The 23,106-nt window shown below is 38.2% G+C and overlaps 1 protein-coding gene across 2 annotated transcripts in view; it reads left to right on the top strand.

Annotated features, from left to right (window-relative positions):
* Positions 1-23,106, top strand: part of LOC115626402 (disintegrin and metalloproteinase domain-containing protein 10) — a 148,347-nt gene that overhangs the window by 119,734 nt on the left and 5,507 nt on the right. For both annotated transcript variants that reach the window (XM_030521765.1, XM_030521764.1), the window contains one exon: positions 20,950-21,452. In XM_030521765.1, coding sequence (XP_030377625.1) covers positions 20,950-21,452 — 503 coding nt within the window. The remainder of the gene's footprint in view (positions 1-20,949; positions 21,453-23,106) is intronic.

Raw genomic sequence — 23,106 nt, forward strand, 5'->3', positions numbered from 1 at the left:
TAATGGGATAAGATTAAAAACAATTATATAATAAAGTGTATTATTTTTAGCCTTCATACGTTTATAGTCGTTTTTAAAGAACATTATTTTGAAGTGTAACTCTTTATTGTCCCCCACTGTACTCTCAGGCATGCACACATCAAAATCAAGTGCGTTGAAAAATGCCATAGAAAGAGCATATAGTATGTATGATGTGGGTGTACGAGCATGTCCATGAAGTCCCATGTACACGAGCGACGGCCGGTCGGTCGGTCGGTCATCTGTGCGCTCTTCCACTGTGCGGTTAGATGAATACATTTTGCATGCGTGGCGACATGTGTCAACTTCTATTAAGTTAACGTTGGTCATTCACCCGCGGTCAGTGCGCTGATGCCAAAGTGCTGACCGTTTGCACAACGGAGCATGTGGTGGTCGCCAATGTGGCGTTGTAAACTGATGCGGGCAATGATACTACGACTATATAGTATAGTGGGTGTGTGAGTGTGAGTGACGGGTTTTGCGAAAGAGGGCAAGTAAAAAGAGTTAGAGTTGAAATAGGGCGAGTGGAAATTGTGCTCGTTATTTGATTGAAGCTACCATTTAAATTGCTTAAAATTGTGGATCATATTTGCCGTAATTTTTTGCATTCAAATGAACTTTCGTTGACCGAACTAAGCCTACAGAGACATACAGGCTACACAAAATGCTGGAAGGCAAAGATCATTATCTCTATGCTATCGAAGCCTATGACTTCTTATCTAAATATATAAAGTTTGTAACAATACTAATCACTATACTGTATAGGATACAAATTTAACTAGTTCTTATTGATATCTATGAAGAAATTTATTAATATGTAAATTTAAAAAGCTATCAAACGTCATTTATTCCACCACATTACAACAGAGTTAAGTTTTTGTTTTAATTTCCCAGGTGGCCTAACAATTTGGGGACAACCCATTGACTTCTTTTTATTCCTGCCACATAACTTGCTGGCTGAAAAATCAAAAAAACAAAAAATTAATTACTGATGACAAATTACAGAGCACAACAAAGAGACTTACAATTACATTTATACAGTACAAACAAGCTAACCAGCCATTCATATGCATAGTTGTTAATACACTTTAAAAAAATGTGTACTGGATAGTGGAGTAATTTTATAACTGCATTTACTGATCGATCAGGCCATACAGATAATAATAAATAGACAGTAAAAAGAAAGATAGATAGTAAATGGTAGATAAAAATATCATAGTGAAAGAGAGATCTTATTAAACCAATGGAAAGTAACCTGGCTATGTTACTATATTTAGATGGGTGGAAAAATAGTAAGGGAGTTATATGGTTAGGTAACTACTAATATACACATATTTTAATAGGGCACGTTATGTTTTTCAAGCATATTAATTATTCGGCGCACTGTAAATAGAACAGCACGTTGTTTTAATTAATTTCAAATTTCTTCACCTACCGCCTCTGTACCCCCAATTACACGATTATGAAAATGTTGAAACGTCGATCACAAAAAAAGGTGGAACAATTTTGTATGGTTTTGTTTTTTTAATCTCGTCTGAACTTTTTGTCTGGCGAATTTGTGGGGATGTTGCTGTTATTGTTGTTTTGCCAACCACCACAATTGCATTTGATGGCCAGGAGATAAGCTGAAAAGCGGCCAACGCGCCATGTTTGGCATTTTTTGTTTTTGTGCTGGTTTTGTTGGTTGCTGCTGTGTGCTGCTGCAGCAATATGGAAATTGCGGTTAATTGAATTCACTGAACAGTGCAGAGTGAGTTGGCGCCGTAGTTGTTGTGGTCGATGTTGTTGTCCATATGTGAAAAATTAATTGAAGTTTTGCTGTTTAATGGGGACTGTTTTTGCCAGGGTGAACGAACACCCTAACTACCAGCACAAGCCTCGCATGACTAACTTTTTTTACGCGCATGTGTGTGTGTGCGTGAGCCTTTTTATAATACCAAAAAATTTAATAGACGGCAGCATATAAAACTTTGCCACGCTTTATTATTTTTACGCTTTACTTTTAATTGACATTTGTACATACATACGTACAAACATATAAAGATAATGAAATGGTGATATGCAACATGCCAACATGGCAGTTATTTTCATATTTTTTGTTGTTGCTGCTGCTGCTGCTATTATGTCAAATGAGGTTCATGTTCATTGTCAGTGTGAAAATACAGGGAGGTGGGTTGGCTGGCGGCGTTGTTATGGTTGCGTGTATTACGAATAACTGACTGCTGATTCAGCTGTCTGGTGTTTCATGCCAGAGGTGTTTTGATGGATATTGCTGAAGATAATAAAGGAAATGTCAGCGGAATACACACATACGGGTGTACTTGTATATGATGCTAAAAAAGCAGTAGTTAGAATAATAAATACACACTAATGGCCAAAAGCTAGCACTGAGACCAAATGTATTGCGTACATAATTATATGATATATACAAAGTTCTTCAAAAACTAATTTTTAATTCACTTAGTTTCGTTAAGCTTGTCAATTGCCTTTCTTTAAGACCCCAACTTTCTGTCAAAAAGCTACTTTATATTCGAACGCATAGAGTATGATTCAAACGCTCGTAAAGTTTTAACATTTATTACATTTTATTAAGCAGTCTTCGTTAAGAATAGCTTCAAAATTCTTGGAACAGACTCATGAGTGCCCATAACAAATTGTGACACTAAGATAAACGACATATTGAGGGTAAAGGAAGGAAAACAACTTAAAAAAAACCTAGTTTCAACCTTAATTGCTGCATTTATACAGACTTTTAAACTGTCGACAAAACAGTAAACAAAATAATCTTTTATTAACAGTTTCAGCTTGATATCAGACCCATACATTATAATTATTTATAGATTCCATTTTGAAAATAATTGTGATAGACTTAAAATTCTTTTTATTCACACAGATAGTTTAAAAGTTCGTTTTCCTTTTTCACGATTTTCTTGTTCCTGTGCATAACTCTGCACAGTTGTTTCCCAATCTCCCAAAAGTATGCAACAACAAACATAAATATAACGCCGCTCTCCCCTGCCAAGCTTTACAAACGCACTTCATACACAACACTCGCCATTCAAATTGTATGATGCCGGTCCAAATGCCTGCCAGGCGGCAAATCGGCCTACCCGACTATTTTATGTATGCAACTTACAGTTTGCAATTTTCACTTTGCTGTCATCACTCGAGCTGCCCCTGTCTGCATGCCTGCCTGTCTGCCTGCCTGCCTGCCTGTCATTGTCATTTCTGATTGCGAAATGCAAAATGCATTGGAAGTGCAACGTTGGGGGACTTGAATATTAACTTCATACCAATGTGCCATAACTTTTGTGGCAGCAGTTGCACAAACACGCACACCCACATACACACATATGTGTTAACCGGCAGACAATAATTCCTTAAAACATCAGCAGCAACAACATCAAAGCGCACATATGTGTAGCACACCTAAGCCGCTTTCGATTCATGCCAAAGCCGCTGCACTCACTCAATAATCAATTCCTCTTGCTGCTGCTTTTGGTTCCATCCTGTTACAATACACTTGCACATTTTGTTGTCCTTTGTGAAATGTTGAAATTGGATGGATTATCACACCATTTTCGTATGAGCATGTTGTCGGAGGTTTAAAGACCCATCCATTTATATAATGTAGTACATTTATTTAATATGTCTTTGTGTGTATCCTACTTTACAATATTAAGTTTAAAACTGTAGTCCTTTACTTAGATTGTGCTGCACAGAGCTCTCTTAGAATCGTGTTCTGAGTTCCTTTTAAACTTAAATCCTATAAACATTTCCAATGTTTCTACATCAAACATTTCTAAGTGTACACTCCATTTTGATTTCTCGTTTATTTCTACTCCTCATTTCTGTTGTCTATCTGCCTGGCTTCTTGTCGTCGTTTTGTAAAACACTTCGTTTATTTGGTTACCCTTTGTAGTTTTTAGTCACGCTGTCTATATCCTGGTACTTCACATTCTCTCTTTCTCTCTCTCCCACTTTCTTTCCCTCCATCGCTGTGCCTGTGTTTTCGGAGTGCGGTGTGAAAATTCAAATTAGATTTTAAAATTTAATAAATGGATGTGCAAATTAAAATGTGCTCTAAGCGTCCACCATTCAACACCACCAGCAACACCAAATACAAACTGTACGCTTCCTCGCCTCGTCTCGGTGTCGCACAGCACAACACACCAGAATGCAGTGCAGACAGCGTGAAAAGCACAACATTTAAGTCGCATTTAATGGCTTTTTTGTCTAGCTCCCAGGCGCGCGTACACCCGCACACACACATATATAGTCAGTCAGTCAGACATACACCTGTAACACATTGCATTGTGGCTCCACTTTTATGTTTTGGCATGTGTTTGGGTAGTCGAGTGGTTACACAGTTCGCATTGCTTGATTTTGGATGCCTAAGGGTGACTATTTCGGTGCCTTTATTTGAGATGAAAGTAATGAAAATTTAAATACAGAGAGAAATAATAAAAAGCAAATTATGAACCTTAATCATTCAAAGGAAATGCTAGACATGAAAGACTAAAATAACTCTGATAAACTCTGAAATAACCATTTACTAGAATTAGTAAGATAATTTGTGATTTTGGAATCCGAGGATTAAGATTCAGTAAACGCTTGTAAGATTGTTTTTACTTGAAAATGTTGTCAATCAAGAAATGTATTTTATAAATATTAGAGCCTTGGTGGGCATTTTTATTATTCTAAGGAAGCACTCTGCTTCTGTCCTAAAGACTCGCCATAATTCAGGCTTTTAGGCAAGAGCGATGTCTATTTCCACGTCACGATCAATTATGGACAGCCATTAGTATGGAAGAGAATTATGAATTATGGAAGAGATAGCTCAATTTTCTAGAGCTTGTTTTAAAACAGATTTTCACTCACGGCTGCCCACATTGCACATGGCCGCTCAATGAGGCAGTTTATGACTTGCCCTGGGCTAACAGCCCCCCCCAGCAACAGCAATGAGAACAACAGCAACAACAACAACAGCAAGAACAGCTACAACAAACTCAACCATTGCCGCGGTCTGTCATTTAATGCTTCTCACCCTGCTGGCACGTTGTTGGCACCTAGACAAAATTTTCCATGTTCGAACGCCCACACAAACCCGTGCCATTAACCATTTGCATAAATTTTAATGTGCAGAATACAGCCACACAAACACACATACACTTATACTATAGTATGTATATATGTGCATGTATACGAGATGGCAAAGCTGAAGTGCGGCGCACTGTGGAGGAAGCGCCGTTGATGGCGACAGGCTTAAATACATTTTGCACGTTGAAGTTGGGAAGCGACGTTGGCAACAATTATTGGTTATATGTGTCCAGGTACGGATGCGGGCTGTTTGTATGTGTGTGTGCTCGTACGTGCGTATGGCCTGCTTACCTGCTTGCCCCCCATAATAACGAGTTTGCGGTAAATTGAATTGTTGAACATTCCCACTAAAATCGTTGCAATGCATTCTGCACCGTTGCCTCGTTCGATGCGCTCAACGCGGTTTCGGGTTTCGGACAGCGCCCTGGTCAAGCTAACAGGATATCTCCAGCCCGAAACCAGCAACGTGCGCATTTTCGCATAGCCTCGCACTTGCTGCAGCTTAAAATATTTATTGATATGTTGGCTGCCCGCTCGTCAGACCGACTGCCTGACCGCCCGCCTAACACCTTGTCCCGCTCACTCACACTGCCATGTGTCCTCTGCGGTCGTTCTCTCGTTTGCCCGTTCGCTTCGCACAAATGCATAAGGTTGATAGACAGGCCACACAGGACAGAAAAAACTGTGTGGACAAGAAATTATGATGGTCATAAATTTCATTTCCGTCATTTCTTGTTATTTGTGTACAATATTTTGGAACCACACGGTGTGGAGCACAGTTTGCCGCGCTTGCAGTTTGTTATAAACGAAAACTGGGGCTGGTTTTTTAAAGAATTTCATAGTACAACTCTATCGTTTATAGTTATCTCTCCACGATTAATCTACTATCCAATAGCAAGGATCAATCAGAAAAATACCCAAGTATGTATGGGAGATGTATGGTTTATGTTAACTTTGCACAACAATATTTTAGTCTCGAAAGTCCAAGACGTCAAGCAGAATCGCCTTCCTTGCAAAATATCTGAAAACTGTGTGCCTTTAAATCGGTGCACTGTTTTCCGTAGAAACGATTATTGAAATAGACACTTTTGTGAGAGGGCTGTGCATAACTGTAAGTTATTTTCTGGCCCAATTTTAGCACTACAGTTACTTGTGGCTGTTGCCGTATTGCATGCATTTCCAAATGTTTTCCACATAAATATTTGAAGTGTAAATTGGAGATTGTTTTGAGTTTATACCTGTTTTAATGCTCATGCGTCTAATACCTCACAGTTTGTGGCACCTTAAATGACTTCAATGTTCTAAACAAACACACATTGAAGACACAAATCAAATGCACTTTATAAAGGCCTTCTGTCTGTACTTCATGTAATGCCTGTGTCACATGGCGTATGCGTAATGTGACCAATTGGATTTACTGAGCTTACATTGCTTACATAACAGCCCCGGCTTAACTCCAGCCCCAACCCCAACCACTCATATGCAATACAACTTGAAGTCGAGATCCACACAATTTCTTATACCATAACTCTGGCGCCTGTCTCTGGCAGTTCCTGTATGTCCTTCATGACAGCAGGAGCAGACAATTTTAAACAATTTTAAAATTTACAACACACATGCCAGCAGCCACCTCGGCGAACATCTCTCTCCCATTCTCGTTTTCAAATTTTACGAGCTTCAAAATATGCATAAATTTTGTGCTGAAAATTTATATTTACATTTTGCTTTTGCTATTTAACAACATTTGGTCGGCCAACAAGCAGCAGGACTGATGGAGCAGAGGAAGAGGCAGAGCCCAATGCACAGACGCAGTTGAAATTTTGAGGTTTCTTCTTACGTCTTACCCCTGGCTTTGCCTGTTTTGCGGTTTGTGCAACGGCTTCAAAAGTTTTGCATTTTAGCACTTTTGTTGTTGTTTCCACAGCTTCTGCTGCCGTCGTCCTTGTAGTTTTTGGTAGAGCAACTGGCGAGTCTTGCTGCAAGTTGTTTGTTTTATTACAAGTGTCAAATAATTTAACTACTAAAATATTAAATTTCTGTTTGAATTGTCGCCAGTGTCCTTGTATTTCGAAAGACAAACATACATAATAGTATATGTATATAAATGTACTATATAGTATGTGTGTGTTTGTCTATGTCGGTTTGTATTTCGACTGCTGCCGCAGGCAGTGGCCATACATTTTTGGTACCATTTCTCTCTTGCCTTGCTCTGTGGCAGTTCAATGGGCGTTTGGGGAATCTACGGGTCATATGTTTGAGTTTAATTAAAATGGGCATAAGTGCAGTACTCTCTCTCTCTCTCTCTCTTTCTCTCTCTTTCTGTCCATATATATACACTCGTTAATACATATGTGTATGTAAATAAATTAAGTTGACTTTCTACTCATCCAAATTAAGCTTGGTTTCGAACCCAGTCGAGCCTAAACTAAAAGAAAGTACACAATTGTGCAAGTTTCCTAGTAGAGTAACATTACTGATATATGTAGACTCAAGTTAATCAACAAATTTTCGAGCTCATATCGAAACTTCAAACATAAAATGGGGAAACGGGACTCCACCGTTAGTATGAAAACTGAATTCTAAATAGGGAACTAAAATTCATGTCTATTAAATTTTTGTTTAAATTTTTAAATAGCATAAAGTAGATATTTGTCAGTCAAATGGTATTTTAAACCGATTCTTTATATTTTAAACTTTTGTTTAAATTTTTAAATAGCATAAGGTACATATTTGTCAGTCAAATGGTGTTTTAAACCGATTCCTTATCCATAATTTACAGCTCAAAAAATCAATATCTCTTTCCTAGCATGTCTATTCATTACACATTTAACAATAACTTATACCCATGTCATACAGTCTACAATCTAAGGCGACACCCGTTTTCGTTCTCATATGCAAAATTTAACTTGCCGTTGCACGCACATTCCCGTGAATTTGCAAAAGAAAACTTTGCTCGCCCAAAGTGCTTCGACATTGCCGTACAGCAACAGCAAAAAGAGTGAAAACTATTACCAACGATTCTAAATTGAACTGAAAATTGCGGTTAGCAGAGACTTCAAATAGATAGATATAGTATAGATACATGTGGAGAAAAAAAAAGATTTAAATTTACGGAATCTAAAAAGGGTTCCCTAAAAGGTTAAGATTTTAAAAACAATTCTTTATACATTTACAAGTTCTTAGTAATATAAAATTGAAAGATAGGCACGCAGTCGTTTAGACTCGACTATAATTCAGAGTTTTTAAAATATTAAATGCTACGTTTTTATAATTTCGAATTTGTGGCATCAGCTTTCCAGAAATGGTTGTGGGACCCTGAGGGAGAATTAAAATATGAAACCTAAATAAATTGTGGCATCAGTTTTGGAAAATATACTGCTACTGCTCTTTTACAATTCAAATATTGGCTAGTCAACACTTTCCCTACATAATTTCGCTGACTGTACTTCAAGAGCTAAACAACGCTTTAGGCGATCGATTATGGTAGCCAAGTGGAGAGTCCGAGTCCAGCCCTCTAGCCGTCGACTGTCATGCGGTCTATTTTAAGTGCTTTACTGGTTATTTTGGGAACACAGTCGACAGTAAGGCGAGTGGTAGGCGTCTGGTGTTAGACTCTTGATAATGACGCTGACAATAACAACAGCTACCACATTGTCATAGGCGGCTCTGGCAAGGGGGGAGAGGTAAATGGGCCTTGATTTCACCAGCTGCTACATACGAGCATATATATCGAAATGTATATATATATATATGTGTGTGTGTATGCGTGTGTAGAAGACACTTGAATGTAGCAATTGAATTCGAAACAAGTTCAAAGTTGTATTGCTGTGCTGCGCTGTGTATTTGTGTGTGTCTGCATGTGATTTTGAAGTGTGCCTTGTCTCTGCTGAAATGCTAACAAGTAGCTTCGCACTCGTTAACAGAGCCAGATTATGTTTGAGCTATATACAAGATAGAAACGAAATGACAAGCAAAAACATAAAGCAGTTTCATCAAAGCCTGTGCACCAGCACTTCAGTTTATTTAGAAACATGCTCTTGGTCTCCTCCGACCACCTTCTACCATGTGTACTCGTATACTGGTATGTGTCCAATCGTCTGAGCTGTTTATTTCCCCTATCTAATGTACTTGTCCCCTGGTACTTATGCTCTGCAGGAGCGCAACAGCCACAGTTGATGTGGGAAGGAACAATGCAGACACACGCACAGAAGCCAAACCAAAAACCCCAGTCGGACAAGTGAATATTTCCACTCTACGGCCACAAATGCAATTGGGCTTGATGATATTTGTTGCTTCCGTTTTGGTTTGGCAACAGAGGAAATGAATCTTGTACTGCTCTTTCCAATTGTTGTACGCTGCACTGTACATAGATTGGACATTTAGTTTAGTTAGTTTTCAAATAGATGTGCAACTTTTTCCAAGGGTGACAAATAAGAACCTTAACCAAAATAATTAGTCGCATATCAGAATTCCCCCTCAACATGCACAAAATAGTTCGATAATTTATACGAAAATGAAGTAAACTATATAATATTAAGTTATATTTAAAGAGATTAACAGAGAAGAATTAAGTTTAAAATATAAATTAAGCAATATTATTTGTTTAACCAAAAATTGTATGTATTTCTTTTGACTTGATTCTTTATCTGCGTCAAATATTGTTTACCATTTATCCATCGAAATGTTAGTACACTTGTTAAACTTTTAAGTCCCAAATAACAGCTGCTGTTAAAGCTCGCAATTATGTTCACTTATATCTCGAATTGCTTTTTATTTCCTACCGCAACATCGGGAACTAATTTTAGTTTTGTAATTTTTTGGCAATTTCCCCACAATTTCCTTATTTATTTATTTTTGACAGTGCATTGCGTATCAATTTCCTGTTACCGCTGTATTTGCCAATCTCTATATGGCTATACATCTATTTGATATTCCAGCGCATCTGCTGTATGTATGTATGTATGCATAGTTGTAAGTGTGTGTGCGTAGTGACCGCAATGTTTCATTTGTTTTATTGCCAAATTGCATGCAACGAAGTTCCATACAACTTTGAATGTCTGCACACGTTATGTAGCATGTAAATACCTACATGCAAACATAGAGACACACCTATGCGTACTACACATATTACCTATGTATATATAGTACATGCATGTATATAAAATGCATGCACTTTGGCCCGATTTGCACATTTCATTTCTTAAACCCTGCCGCTTATCGCAAGTGCAAGCGTCCCTGGCACTCATCAGAAAAGTGTCACCCGCCCAACTTTTCTTATCTTTGGGCATTACCGGCACACTCGCACACTTAAATATACATACATGTGTACACACACTCGTCGCAGCTTAAAATTCTGTGCCTCGTCCTCCTGTTTGGCGAATGTCAGCCGTATGTCCCATTGGAACTTTTACTTTGTGTGACAACTCGACATATTTCTCTGTGTACATTTTTCCGCCTCTTACTGCTCGGTTGGTCCCACTGTCTGGCCGTCTGTCTGTCTTTTGGTCTCTCTGTCTTGTCCTTTGTTGATATTGCACTTTGCCTTGCATGCAGAATTTCTAGGGGCGAGGGGGGAGTACTAGTGGTCGAGACCTCTCGATGTCGAGTGGCGCAAGCCAAACAGTTGCCAAATGAACTTTTCTAATTCTATGCCAGTGCCTTGGCCTCTGACTACTGATGTGCTTGCTCTGTGCTCAATGTTTCGTTTTCATTCCTGGCATTGCAAATTACTCTGTCGTTAATTAGTGCCCAATACTCCATGCCATACCATAGCGTACTATACCATAGATTTGGCTTATTTCTACGCCATTTGCACGCACTGCCCTCACCCTCACCGCCTCCCGCTGGCTCTTTCTCTTTGATGGCCTGTCATTTGCGCCCCTCGTTTGCTTTTATTTTGGTTCTTGACCACAAATTGCTTGGCTACCGGTTTGCTTTTACCTTCTAACTAAGCCTTCGACGCTTGTTCACGTTTTGTTTATCTTTTGGCCAGTACTTGACTTGAATGAAAAACAGCAGGCCAGCCAGGCAGAGATTTAACAGCTTAACAATTAGGCACTTGGTTGGCTACCATTCCTACCCTTCCAACGATCCGAGTAGGCCAACTTTTTAACTTCATTTACTGCCAGTCACTTCAGGCGCGCTGCGTTATTTGATTTTCTGTACTATTCCGTTGAAATAAAATCAATAATATAAGAATAATTAGAGAATAAAAATAAACTGGGTATACATACTATATTTAACTCTTTTCGGAATGGTAATAGCAGTGGAATGTAGATACATACTTATTCGGGGCAATTCTGCTGTATTCTTAAACTTTATTTGTGCCCACACAAACAGAGATAGAAGAGAGGAAAGATAGGGTCGCCTACTCAGATAACTATGACTCATTAGGTACTCTCTTTAAATGAAACCAGCAATGAAAATAATATTAGTAGAGTCGTCATATTCATTTCAAGTACAATAAATAAGATTTAAAACACAATTTGATAAAAACAACTAGAAAAGATTTGAAATTCAATTGAAGTAGGAATCGCCAGATGTTTAAAATTAATTAAGAACAGTTATAAATTAATGTTAAGCCTAATTGTGGGTGAAATATTTGGAAATCTTGTTATTTACTTGGCGCCTAATTCTATTGTATTTTTGTTACCGCACAATTACATCAATCTGGACCTTTAAATATTTATATTTATGTTAGTTTTATTGTAGTTTTTAACAAGAAGAAGTTCGCGATTAATACAACTCCCAATTGTCAATGTTTAACTGCGTTTAAAATAGATAATGGCAGTTCGAGTTCTGCTTTCTAATCAAATAACTTTTGGTCTACAAATTTGTGCGCAATAATTAGCATCTTGTACTATGGACTCAAACTTTATAGTTGGGCTGATATTCCCTTTTAAAAAACTATATCTTTAAAGCTTGTGTGTGATTGTAGATTAGTGAAGTGCCGCTTGGATTTTCATGTTGTAGACATTAATCGAATCTCCTTGTCATGAATATTGTGATTTAGATTTACCTATTAACTGCTTCATTAAATTACTGCTGTGTATGTTTATTCATGGGCAATAAATCCATAGAGCTCTGCATTTAAATATATGCTAATCACATTTTTCGTAAATCAATTGACCTCTCACGAAAGTTGCCAATTTATTTCCACTCGATCTCAATTGCTTGCCATCCATTCGCTCTGGGTCGCTCATTTTGTATGCCAGTGCTGCTCAATTTTCATCTTCTTCTTTTTCCGCCAAAAACATATGAAAAAGATGTAAAGCAGACATTATTAAGACAACATTTACATACATATACATATGTATGTATGCCCATGCATATGTATGCGTTTGTATTTAATATTAATGTGTTTCTGTTGGCAAAAACAACCGACACCCGCACGCTGCTGGATCTGGGCAACAAAAAAAAACTAATTTGTATGCGCCTGGCAGCCCTGTCGCCATAGACGATGGCGAAGCGTTGTTGGGTCTGTCGTTTTGTTGCCGGACGCTCCTGAAATGCGTAATTTTTTGCCCGCTGCTACGGCTGCTGCCGCTGCTGCTGTTGTTGTTGTTGGCGAAAGTGGCTATTTGAGTGTGGCTTTCTGCTGGAAGTGTTAAAGCGCGCAGGTGACGCTGCTGCGTTGAGTCGAGTTGAGTTGAGTGGCCAGTAGTGTGTGTTGGTTGTGTTGGTGGGTGTATCGGGAAGACAGATTACATATACAAGATGAAAAACGAGTGAGCAACTTGTGGCGGATTGTAAATGAGAAGAAGCTGACCTCGTGCTGTTAACGAGTATTGCTGCTACTCTGTTCTGGCTCTGCTCAGCTCAAAAGCTAACATCTAAACGGCACAGTGGCATAAATTAAAAGAAAAGTGAAATGAAAGGGAAAAACGATATTGACTTGAAAACTTTGGGGGGAAAACAAACTAATAAGCGTACTAAAAGAGTTTAAAAAAATATTATTTGAATATGATATAGTTTTTCGTGGAAATGAGCGCTAAATCTGCTGATAAATAAAATGATTTTATAAGCATTATGCCATTATTAGGCTCCTCTGCCACAATTGTTCATATTTTAAAATAGAATCAGATGACAGGGCTTTGAATGACTATGTTTGAAACGAATTACTTATTTGTTTGATTGGAAAATAGGGACCCACTTATTATTAAATTATTTAAATCTATGTAAATGAAAATTGCAAAATCTACCCATGATATTATTAGTGTATAAAATAACTTAACATCACATTATTGACTACTAAACGCCTCACTTTTGAGTCTTTTAAAGCAACTAATTCGTTTGTGCACAGTTAAAAGAATCTCTTTTAAAAGCTAAGCCAGGGGATATATGGATATTTTCTCTTAAATGCAATATTAAATTCACTTGAAAGTTAAAATCCATGTCGCATGACTAATATCTTATGTCTCGCTACATTATTAAAAAGCTTGTTGATTGGCATTTTGAATAAACATTTTGTTAATAAACCTAGTAGAAGCATTTTAACAGTGAACATTTAACGTCATGATCACTCAGCGTTTTCTCTTTGTTTGCATCCTTTGCATTCTGTACGTCCTTCATACGGTGAGGGCGCAATGTAAGCATAGAGGTATATTATCAAATTTCCAAATTGAAATTATGGTTGACATTCCAGATTGCCTGGGAAAATGCCAAAGAAGAACTTGTCCGAGAAGTAGAGATTGGGGCGCATGTGATGGCTTGCGTTGGTGTTGCAGGAAGTTAGTAAAAGTCTTTATTCCTGAAGTATTATCACCTAATTAGAACTCTTTAAGTATCTTGATTTATCTATTTGAAGAAATATTTTTTACAATAACTGCCACATTAACAAATTGGAAAATTTAAAAAAAACACATTTTTAAATACTTTCAAAATCAGCTTCCAATCATGCAGATCTACTATACTAAGATACTAACCCACTCGTAATTCAAGCAATATTTCTTCGTTTAGTATGCTCAGATGGTCGATGCGTAAATCGAAATATATCTCAGAATCTATTTAAAGCAACTAAATTGAACCGCATCGCAGGCACATGATACACTAATAATGTGTTACGATTTCTAATATGTTGCTTACTACAAGTATAACTTGATAGTTGACACATTTTTGATATGTTTTGTATTACTTAGCTTTGGGTGAAGCAAAGAGCAAGTTGTTTTATTTCAGTAAGTCAATTTTAAAATGTTATAATACAAACCCTCTTTCGATTCACTTCATTGCACCGTGTGTGGAAATCTCCTTGGGCGATTATTGTGTGTCAAGACTTACTAACTTTTGCTAATTGCTTGGTTACTTACACTTCTCTCTCTTGTGCGCAAATCCTGTGGCAAATTGAAACATTTTTAATTAAAACAAATAATAATACTAATGCAAACAACAAATGAGAACAACAGAGGTAAAATAAACAAATTAAGACAAGCAAATGGCATTTGCTGTTGGTTGTCGTTGTTGTTGTAACTGCTACTGCCGTTGACGACAAAACAAATAACAAAAGCAACGGCAATGGCAATGGCGACAGCTACAGTAACAGTAACAGTAGCAACAACAACAATGAAGAAATAATCAAATCATTTACAAAATAAAAGCAAATTAAGGGAAAATTATATGAAATGTGTTTACACGTAACACACGCACATGCCAGCACAACAACAAAATCAGAAAAGTGATGAGAAAAAACGCCCCGCAACAACACACACCCATCTAAATATATATAATTTAAAGCAACGCTTAAACTTCGACGCCCAGTTGTATGCTACAGAATTTTTATTTTCCAGGCACATTTTAAAGCGCAAATTTTTATAAAAGCGTTAACAATGGCCAAGCAGCCGACTGTTGGGGTCTTTTGGGATTATGGATGTAGGCGTGTATTATGTATTAGCTACATAAGTATGTACATAAGAATATATGTGCATATACACTCTAAAAAAAAATTCCATCCTGGAAAAACGAAAAACGTAACATGAAAGTAATTTCAAATCTTACAAATATTCCATTCAAAACATTTAACTAAAGGGACTTCTTGTTTGCCATTGAGCTGCTGCCTTACTTCTTTTTTAAATTCTAAATGGAAGAAGATTAATTAGCTAGTCTGGTAAGCTATAAACCTGCCGAATTTTGGAATTTAACCCACTGGGGACAACAAATGGTTGAGCAGAATTCAAGCAAATAGCACACCACTCTTTTTTTTGTTTGGTTAATTAACGATTAATGAATCCAAGTACACCTTTAACCGTGTTTACGTTGGTAAGATGTGTGCGATCTTCTACCTGAAATGGTTTATGGAGGTCCGATTTTGAATTATTTACTGCACTCTTTCAAATTCTGAATAATAAGTAAGAGGTGGTCTTTTTCTTCATATTACCTTTTCCATCATCATTTGATATTATTTAAATTGTAACTGAGCTTTAATTTGCGCAGTGCATGTATTTATAGCGTCTTTTGCCCTCAATTTCATTTGCAATTGAATTTGGGATTATTTTTCATTTGTTGCTGTCGTTGTTGTTGTTGCTGTCGTTGTCGCTGCTATAGAGCGCCACCTTCTTGCACGAGGAGGCCACAAGTGGACGGGGCAATGCTACAAAAGCGGCTTGCATGTCTGAGCGCTGTTTGTCTCGCTTACACTTATTGCAAATACTTGTATTAAATAAGTATGTATGTATGTGTGGGGGTATGTGTGCGAAAAATCCCATGGCGACGCATGTTTAATGGCCTAGAGGAAGAGGAGACGGGTCGGGTCGCCGAACAAACCTAAGCTGCCTGATGCCTGCTGCTGTCAACCCAGCGGAAGTTGTAAAATTCATAAGTCGTGCAATGCGTGGCTTTTGTGCAATTGGAGCAAAAGAAGCCAGAATGAATAAAAAATATATATATGCGAGTATAAAAAAGAAAGAAATCTTGTACAAGTGCAAGTGGAGTACATATTGGGGTTGTAGCTGCAGTGCAGTGCCAAAGCAAAGATAACACCAAAGTGCACTTTAATCTTTGTGAAGAAATCTCGACAACGACGATGCAGCTAAAACGAAATATGATTGAAGTGTTGCTCATGGTGGAGCGAAAGGACACAGTACAGCGACATCACTGCGGCAGGGGGTGAGATGGGGCAGAGCGGGGTGGAGTGATATGTGTGACAGCAGCGGCAATCAACGCCGCGCAAATGAAGCGAGAGAGGCAAGTGATGACTGGGCTCTGGAGCTCCGAATACCAGCGCCATCGACAATTCAAACGATGGCTGGCTCTGGCGACGTCAAAAAGGCACAAAGAAGAGTGGAGTGGAAAAAATAGGCGTTGAGTGGCATCGTTGTAGAAAAATTGGAAAAATGAAAAGTGCAGAAGGCAAAGGAAGCGCACGAAGCACTAGCAGAAGAAGCAGAATCGGAATCAGAACCAGGAGCACCACCAAACTCAAGTCAACTCAACAGCTGTTGATTGAAAGGGGCGGGGCAGATAACTTCAAATGCAGAAATTGCACACACATACACACGCCCATATTTTCCATACGCACACTGTGGAAGAATCTCGCACATATAGTGAAAAAAATTGGAAAAGCTTCCTGAATAACTTTGGAAAATGTCTCATTCTCTCTTACCATGATAAGCCAATCTTATATGCAAGCTGAAGCTACGATTAGACTCTGAAATCCGCAGGAATTGTCCAAAGTGGTTTGCTGCATGTGTTTTTTTGTGAGTTGTGCAATTAATTTTGCCCTTAAGCATATAATTTAAAGGTGTTGCCACCTGCTTGCAAACTCTTCAGTATTTGCTTTATAGTTTTAAGGCAAACAAAGCTAGTTTGGTGGAATTTGTGCGCCTCTATATACTAAGTATATTACATTTGAATTGTAGGAACTTGAAACGAATTGTAAATGACTTTTTGACTTTTGATGCCCAATTTTGTGGCATCTATCTGACTAATCCGCTGATTTTATTCACATTCAATGAATTGTATTTCTCTGAAATTGTTTTCAATTACCGATCGATATTCACATCGTGCCAACCGCCACCACCAACCACACCCACCGTGCAGTTGAATGCTGAGTGAATGGGTTTGGCGAGTGGCACGCAAAGGCAAAGGCGCGCGTATTATAAAGGCCGAGAATCAGACAACATCTTAGCAGATGGCGTGGGGGGGGGGGGGGTGTATAGCGGCTGACAGCCGACATCAGATAACGATGTTGAAGCCTACATGAATGCAACACGCACACACAAACACATAACAACAAAGCTGCTGTCCAAGCTAACCTAAAAAGGAAAAAATGCAACGAAGAAAAAAGAAAGTAGAGTCACTGCAACAAAATGAAATAAAAACGGGTCATTGGAGTAAGATGCCACCTTCCCCCGCAACAAAAAAAAAAAAAAAAAAAAAAGAAAACGAAAATAAAATATCAGCAGAAGAAGAAGACGAAGAGAAAATAAACCCTTATCCCACATTGCCATGTGCCACAGAACGCCTTTGAAATGCAAATTACACTCGAGGGGCATGAAGCGCGATAGAAAAAGAAGGAGTATATGCGGAAGCCAGCCCAGCACTGGTAGCATTGTAGAGCCATAGAGCTCTGTATTTAGTGGCTGCACCTGCTGCATATTTTTGCGTGGTGTAGGTCGCGACTATTGCTGAAATGCGGCAACGTTGCTGGCACAGCGCGATTCGGCATTGCTGTTGTTGTTGTTGGTATTATTATTATTGTTGTTGTTGTTGTTATTGTAGCTGTTGCATTCAACAGCATTTACATTGCGGGGAGGAATGTTTCATTTAAGCACACACCAAACAACCACCCCCACCCTGTTTATTCAGCATGGAGCGCTTACATTAAAAAGGCAAAAGAAAGGACAAAAAGTCTGTTCTTGTTGTTGTTTTAGCAGTATTGTAATAAACACAAACAGAGAGGCTGAGGAATGAGAACGAGAGGCAAGAAGTGCGCGCCAAGAAATGGCATAATGCTGCACACACACATATACGTACATACATTCGAGTTCGAGTTTCTCCCCGCCCCTTCCGACCACGACTTGACACAATAGCAATGGCCAAATAAAAATTTATAGCTTCGCTAAAAGCTGTGTGTACACACTGGTCGGTCCCTCGGTCAGTACGGGACGAGGAGTCGACTTTTATGGGCTGCTAAAAAGCAAGGCAGTTACAATAAAGAGAGCAACTGAAACTTTTCCAATTGTTTTAAAGCACTTATTTAAAGCTCTTGCGAGAGTTTCATGTGGCATCATTAAGATGAGATTAATGTTGCTCTATGAAATCCATATACATACTCATTTGTACATATAAACATATGGAAAAGGTCAAAATTGATTTAAATTGTAATTAATATAAGTGTATCTGTTAATGACAATGAATAAATAACAACAATTCAATTAGAATTGCGAATTCAGTTGCCAGTTTTCTTCAATTGTGTTCAATTGTGTTCTTTCCGTTACAAGTCAAAGCATCAAATATTACTGAAAGTCGAAGGGTACGGACAGCTTTCAAATTCTTGAAACAAGCAAATGACAGAAGACTTTGTCGTCCTATGTGAAAATAAAAAATCCCCTTAATTCTGAAAGCTGAAAGTGGTAGACTTTGGCTTGTGAGATATCGGAAAAGGCCAAGTTAGCGCATTTTATTTAAGAACAATCTAATATTAGGTTCTTCTATATTTCGGCTTCCTTAATTTCATGCATTCATTACCATTATTAATACAAAACGTAAGAAAAATATGTTCTCATATATTAATTCAAAATATTTACTTCAAATTTTAACCACAACCTCTTTATTAAAATCTGTAAATAGCCGCTAGCTTTCCATAAATCCACCAGCCTTTTCTATACATTGTACACAACCTAAAGCAATAAAATCCAGGCATAAAAGAATTTTTCCACCTTGATGCATCATTTCCCCCCACAACCACAGTGCAAAAGTTATATAAAATTTATGTAAATTGCTGAAACCATAAAGAATTTCATTACCTCTCTTAAAGCGCACGGCGCTAACAATTGTAAAGAATAATGCGCGTCTAGATAAAAGCAAAAAAGTATTAAAAAAAAAGATGCCGCACGAATTAAACAATAAAAACAATAAATATTCATTACCGGTTGGAGTTATTAAAAATTTCCGCTGTGTCCAAGACAATGCAACGTGTTGACACAATTCGTAGTGCCGGCAGCTTCTTTCCCTGTGGGCAAAAGTTGCGGGTGGGTTGCGAGAAATGGTTGGCAGTCGGCCAGTACGGTAGTTGCACTTAAAACAGAATTCAATTGCTGTAAATATTATAATTATTATACAAATTCCGCTTCAACAGCGGCTCGCCGCGACGCTTAAAGTGAAGCAACAAAAATGTATGCAGCTATTTGTTCACGAACTGTTTTTATACTCTTCATGTCCCAAATATCAAATGGGTATGCTAAGTTGGTTAAAAATTATAATTAAGCTTAAAGCGCGACTTGTGACTGGCTCCACAAAATGCAGGGAGATGAGATGTCTGCCTGTAGGAACGAATTTTTCCGGTACGTTCTTCTTATCAAAATGAAAGTTCTAAATTTCAATTATAATCCACGCCATATCTAAAATGTCACTCTTTATCAGCATATTTGCAGTTCATTAGCTATTGTACATATACTAATTTAATATTGTATTGTAATATTGATTGATGTGTACACAAATAATATATGCGGCGTATTGGATGAACATAATTGATGAAACCCTAGAAATCTAAGTTCGTACAGATATATCCAATTAACAATAGTATAGTTAGGAAAATTTTATTGATGTATGCGGCCATAGTTGACTTCATTGACGACTTGATTTATATACAAACAAATGGAATCAGAAAATGCAAACAGAAAATCTAAATAGCTAAAATAAAAATAAATTAACTAAAAAATTAAATACAGAAACTAAAAATAACTAATATACAATCTAAAAAACTTCAAAATAGCTATTCAAAATAGAACTTACAAGTATAGCTTATAAATAATATAAATCGTAGATCTGCCATAATAATTCACTGTCGAAATCATTTGGGAATATTAGTTAAAGAGTTTTGTACACCATATTTAATCGACTTACATTTGGTTTATGGATTTTTACCCCAATGTGTTGATTGAATATCCCAATCAACTGTCAATATAAATAAAAGTAAGCCTTTGGACATTATTTGTGATTTATGTAAAAAAGTTGTGAAACATCGTCAACTGCCCTCTAAAGTAGAATTTTAAAAATATTACTATGTTGTAATTAATTTCAAAAAAGAGAACTTTTTTAACCGAATATTGCCATCAATATTTTTTATTTATATGGATAATATATGAAACCTGATTGAGTGCGGCAGAAATACGATTTCTAGAGTATTTTATTGTCGGCTGTATGGCACTATGTAGATTTCTTATTTGCTTGTTTTTCCTTTTCAAACGCCACACAGACATTTGGTTTGGCGTTTGCATTAACATTTTTTGCCTCGGTGGTTTATTTTTTTCACATTTTCTGCCTCTGTTTTTTGCGCTTTGTGGTGTGCTGTGCCCTGTGTGTGTGTGTGTGTGTGTGTCTGTGTACGTTTTTCGCGCTTTAATTACATTTTCGTGGTTTTCATTTTGTGCGGTGCGCACGCCATAAATAATTTTTCGTTGTATGTAGTACGAAGGAGTTCTTTTTTCTCTCCCATCTACGGTTGCATAAAATTACACTGCATCAGCATTAATTTGCTTAAAACGAAGCTGAGGAGTGGCCATTCGAACGAAATGCTCTGCCAAACGTCGTGCAAACAACACACATTTTGATGTCTATTTTTCACTCAGTCACAATGCTTACGTTTTCCAATATCTCTCTCTTTTTTGCTTTTTGCAGGTCACGTGGGCGGTTGCGGCATAACGGAGGAAGTTTCACAATGGATGGAGAACATACAAAATTCAGCGGTTGAAGAGCTGCCCGAGCCCATGTCAAAGGATGTGCAGAAGCTGCAACGGAAGCAGCAGCATAAAAAATCAGCCCCATCGCCGCAGCAGCCGCCAAAGAAATACAGCAACGGCGATGATGACTTCAAATTTCCCCATCAGAAGTACACGAAGGAGGCGAACTTTGCCGATGGTGCATTCTATGATCCCAGCACCGGTCGCCGTTTGGGCAACACAGCCAATATCGCCGACTGGCATGAGCTGGTTCATGAGCGAGTGAGACGCGCCAGTCTTGGTAATGGCGGCAACTCCGGCCAAGGCGGCGGTGGCGGCAGCGGCGGCTCAGGCGGCACATCGGGCTCTGGACGTGGACGCGAGGATAATAAGAATACCTGCTCGCTGTATATACAAACGGATCCATTGATTTGGCGGCATATACGCGAGGGCATTGCCGATGTAAGTCTCACTGCAACAGCAACAGCATTTTTCATTGCATACTTGCAGGGGCGAGGCAATGAAAGTTTGATGGCCATGGATCATGCCATCATGCCATCATGGACTCATGGAAGAAATAGTGAGGGTTGGGGGTAGAGCAGGGAGCTGGGAGCGATAGCAGCGCGTGCGCCAAATTAAAAGCGTTTGCGTTAGCGGCGGAGCGGGGGTATGGACGCACACAAAGCAGGCTTCCCCTGCTGAATGGAACATTGGAGTTGGTTGGCTCTTGAAACAAAGCAAAATCCATGAATTTTACAATTTTTTTTACGAGCAAGCGCTTTACATTTGGGGGCTGGCATAAAACAAAAGCGCGCAAGCGAGCTGTCAAGCAGGGGGCGGTGGGATATAGAAGTGGCAGGCGGCGACAGGCACGTACAGTTGGGCAGACGATGTAGTGAGCTGCTTGTGTTTTGTTTATTTGTAAATATGTACAGCAAAAATTGACTGATACGCTACAGAAAGAATGGAGTAGTTGGCTTCAAGAGCAAAGCACTTAAAACTTATTTTAAATATTTTAGAAAACCTAAACAAAAATTGTACTAAGTCTTCGAAATAAAAATTAGATTCCAAAAACTGCTAGTGTAGTAAAGGTTGAGTTAAATAAAAAATTAAAGAATTTGACAGTCAAAGAAGAATCTTTAGGGAATCTTAGCAAATGCATTTTAACGGGACAAAAATTTTAATCCATATATGTCAACCTCTGTGTATTTTTTTTTGTTTTTTTTTTTTGACAAATTTAAATTTTTTTCCATCGGAGCAAAGAGCTACAGAATGTTTGAAATTTGAAAGACTCCCTGAAAATAAAGCCCCCAACAAAGCCTTGGAGGTATTTAAAAAATAATTTATTAAAACGATAACCGTAAAATTTCGTACTTATTATGTAAACCAATTGACTTGCAAAAATCTCATGCTGTTTCAGTATTAGCGAAAGAATGATTGTGATTCTTTCGTAACGGCACAGAATCCCTTTTAAACCCCTTTCGGTTCATATATCATTTTATATCGGCAAACAATATTGTTCCCTATGGACGATATATTGCCCATTCAATGTCAGCCCTTTTCAATATTGTAGCGCATTCAATCAACCATCAGGACCCGCTGCCATGCTCTGCTCTTCAGCATGTAATTTCTTTGCCGCGCACTTTATATTTACGTTTAAAAATTTTTTTGTTTGCGACAACATTGTCCTCAGTTCTCGTCTCTATTGTCGCACTCCTTGCTCTCGCACTTTTTTTCTGTTTATTTGAAATGAGTTTTGCATAATTCGCGCATTTGTTTCGCGCTGCGTTTCGTGCCGCATTTTCCTCTTCGCCTTTTTTTTTTGTTTTGTTTTTGTTTTTGTCTCTCTTCGTCAGCGACAGCCTCGCCAGTGCCTGTCGGCGTTTTGATTTTTGAGCCAAAACTGCCGTTGGGTAGAGGCCCCAAAACTCTAACCACCCGCATCAAGGCGTATAAATTTTGGAAAAATATTCGACGAGTTTAGCTGAATTTGCATTTTTATACAAATATATTTGAAAAGTGTTTGCCATGAGGGAGCGAGAAGGGTAGTGGGGTAGGGGAGCATTAAGTTGGATTGGGTTGCTCTTCGTCTGTTTGTGTTTGTCTGGCTGGCTGG

The sequence above is a fragment of the Scaptodrosophila lebanonensis genome, unplaced genomic scaffold (assembly GCF_003285725.1).
Source record: "Scaptodrosophila lebanonensis strain 11010-0011.00,11010-0021.00 unplaced genomic scaffold, SlebRS2 tig00000085-arrow-pilon, whole genome shotgun sequence".
Taxonomy (NCBI): Eukaryota; Metazoa; Arthropoda; class Insecta; order Diptera; family Drosophilidae; genus Scaptodrosophila; species Scaptodrosophila lebanonensis.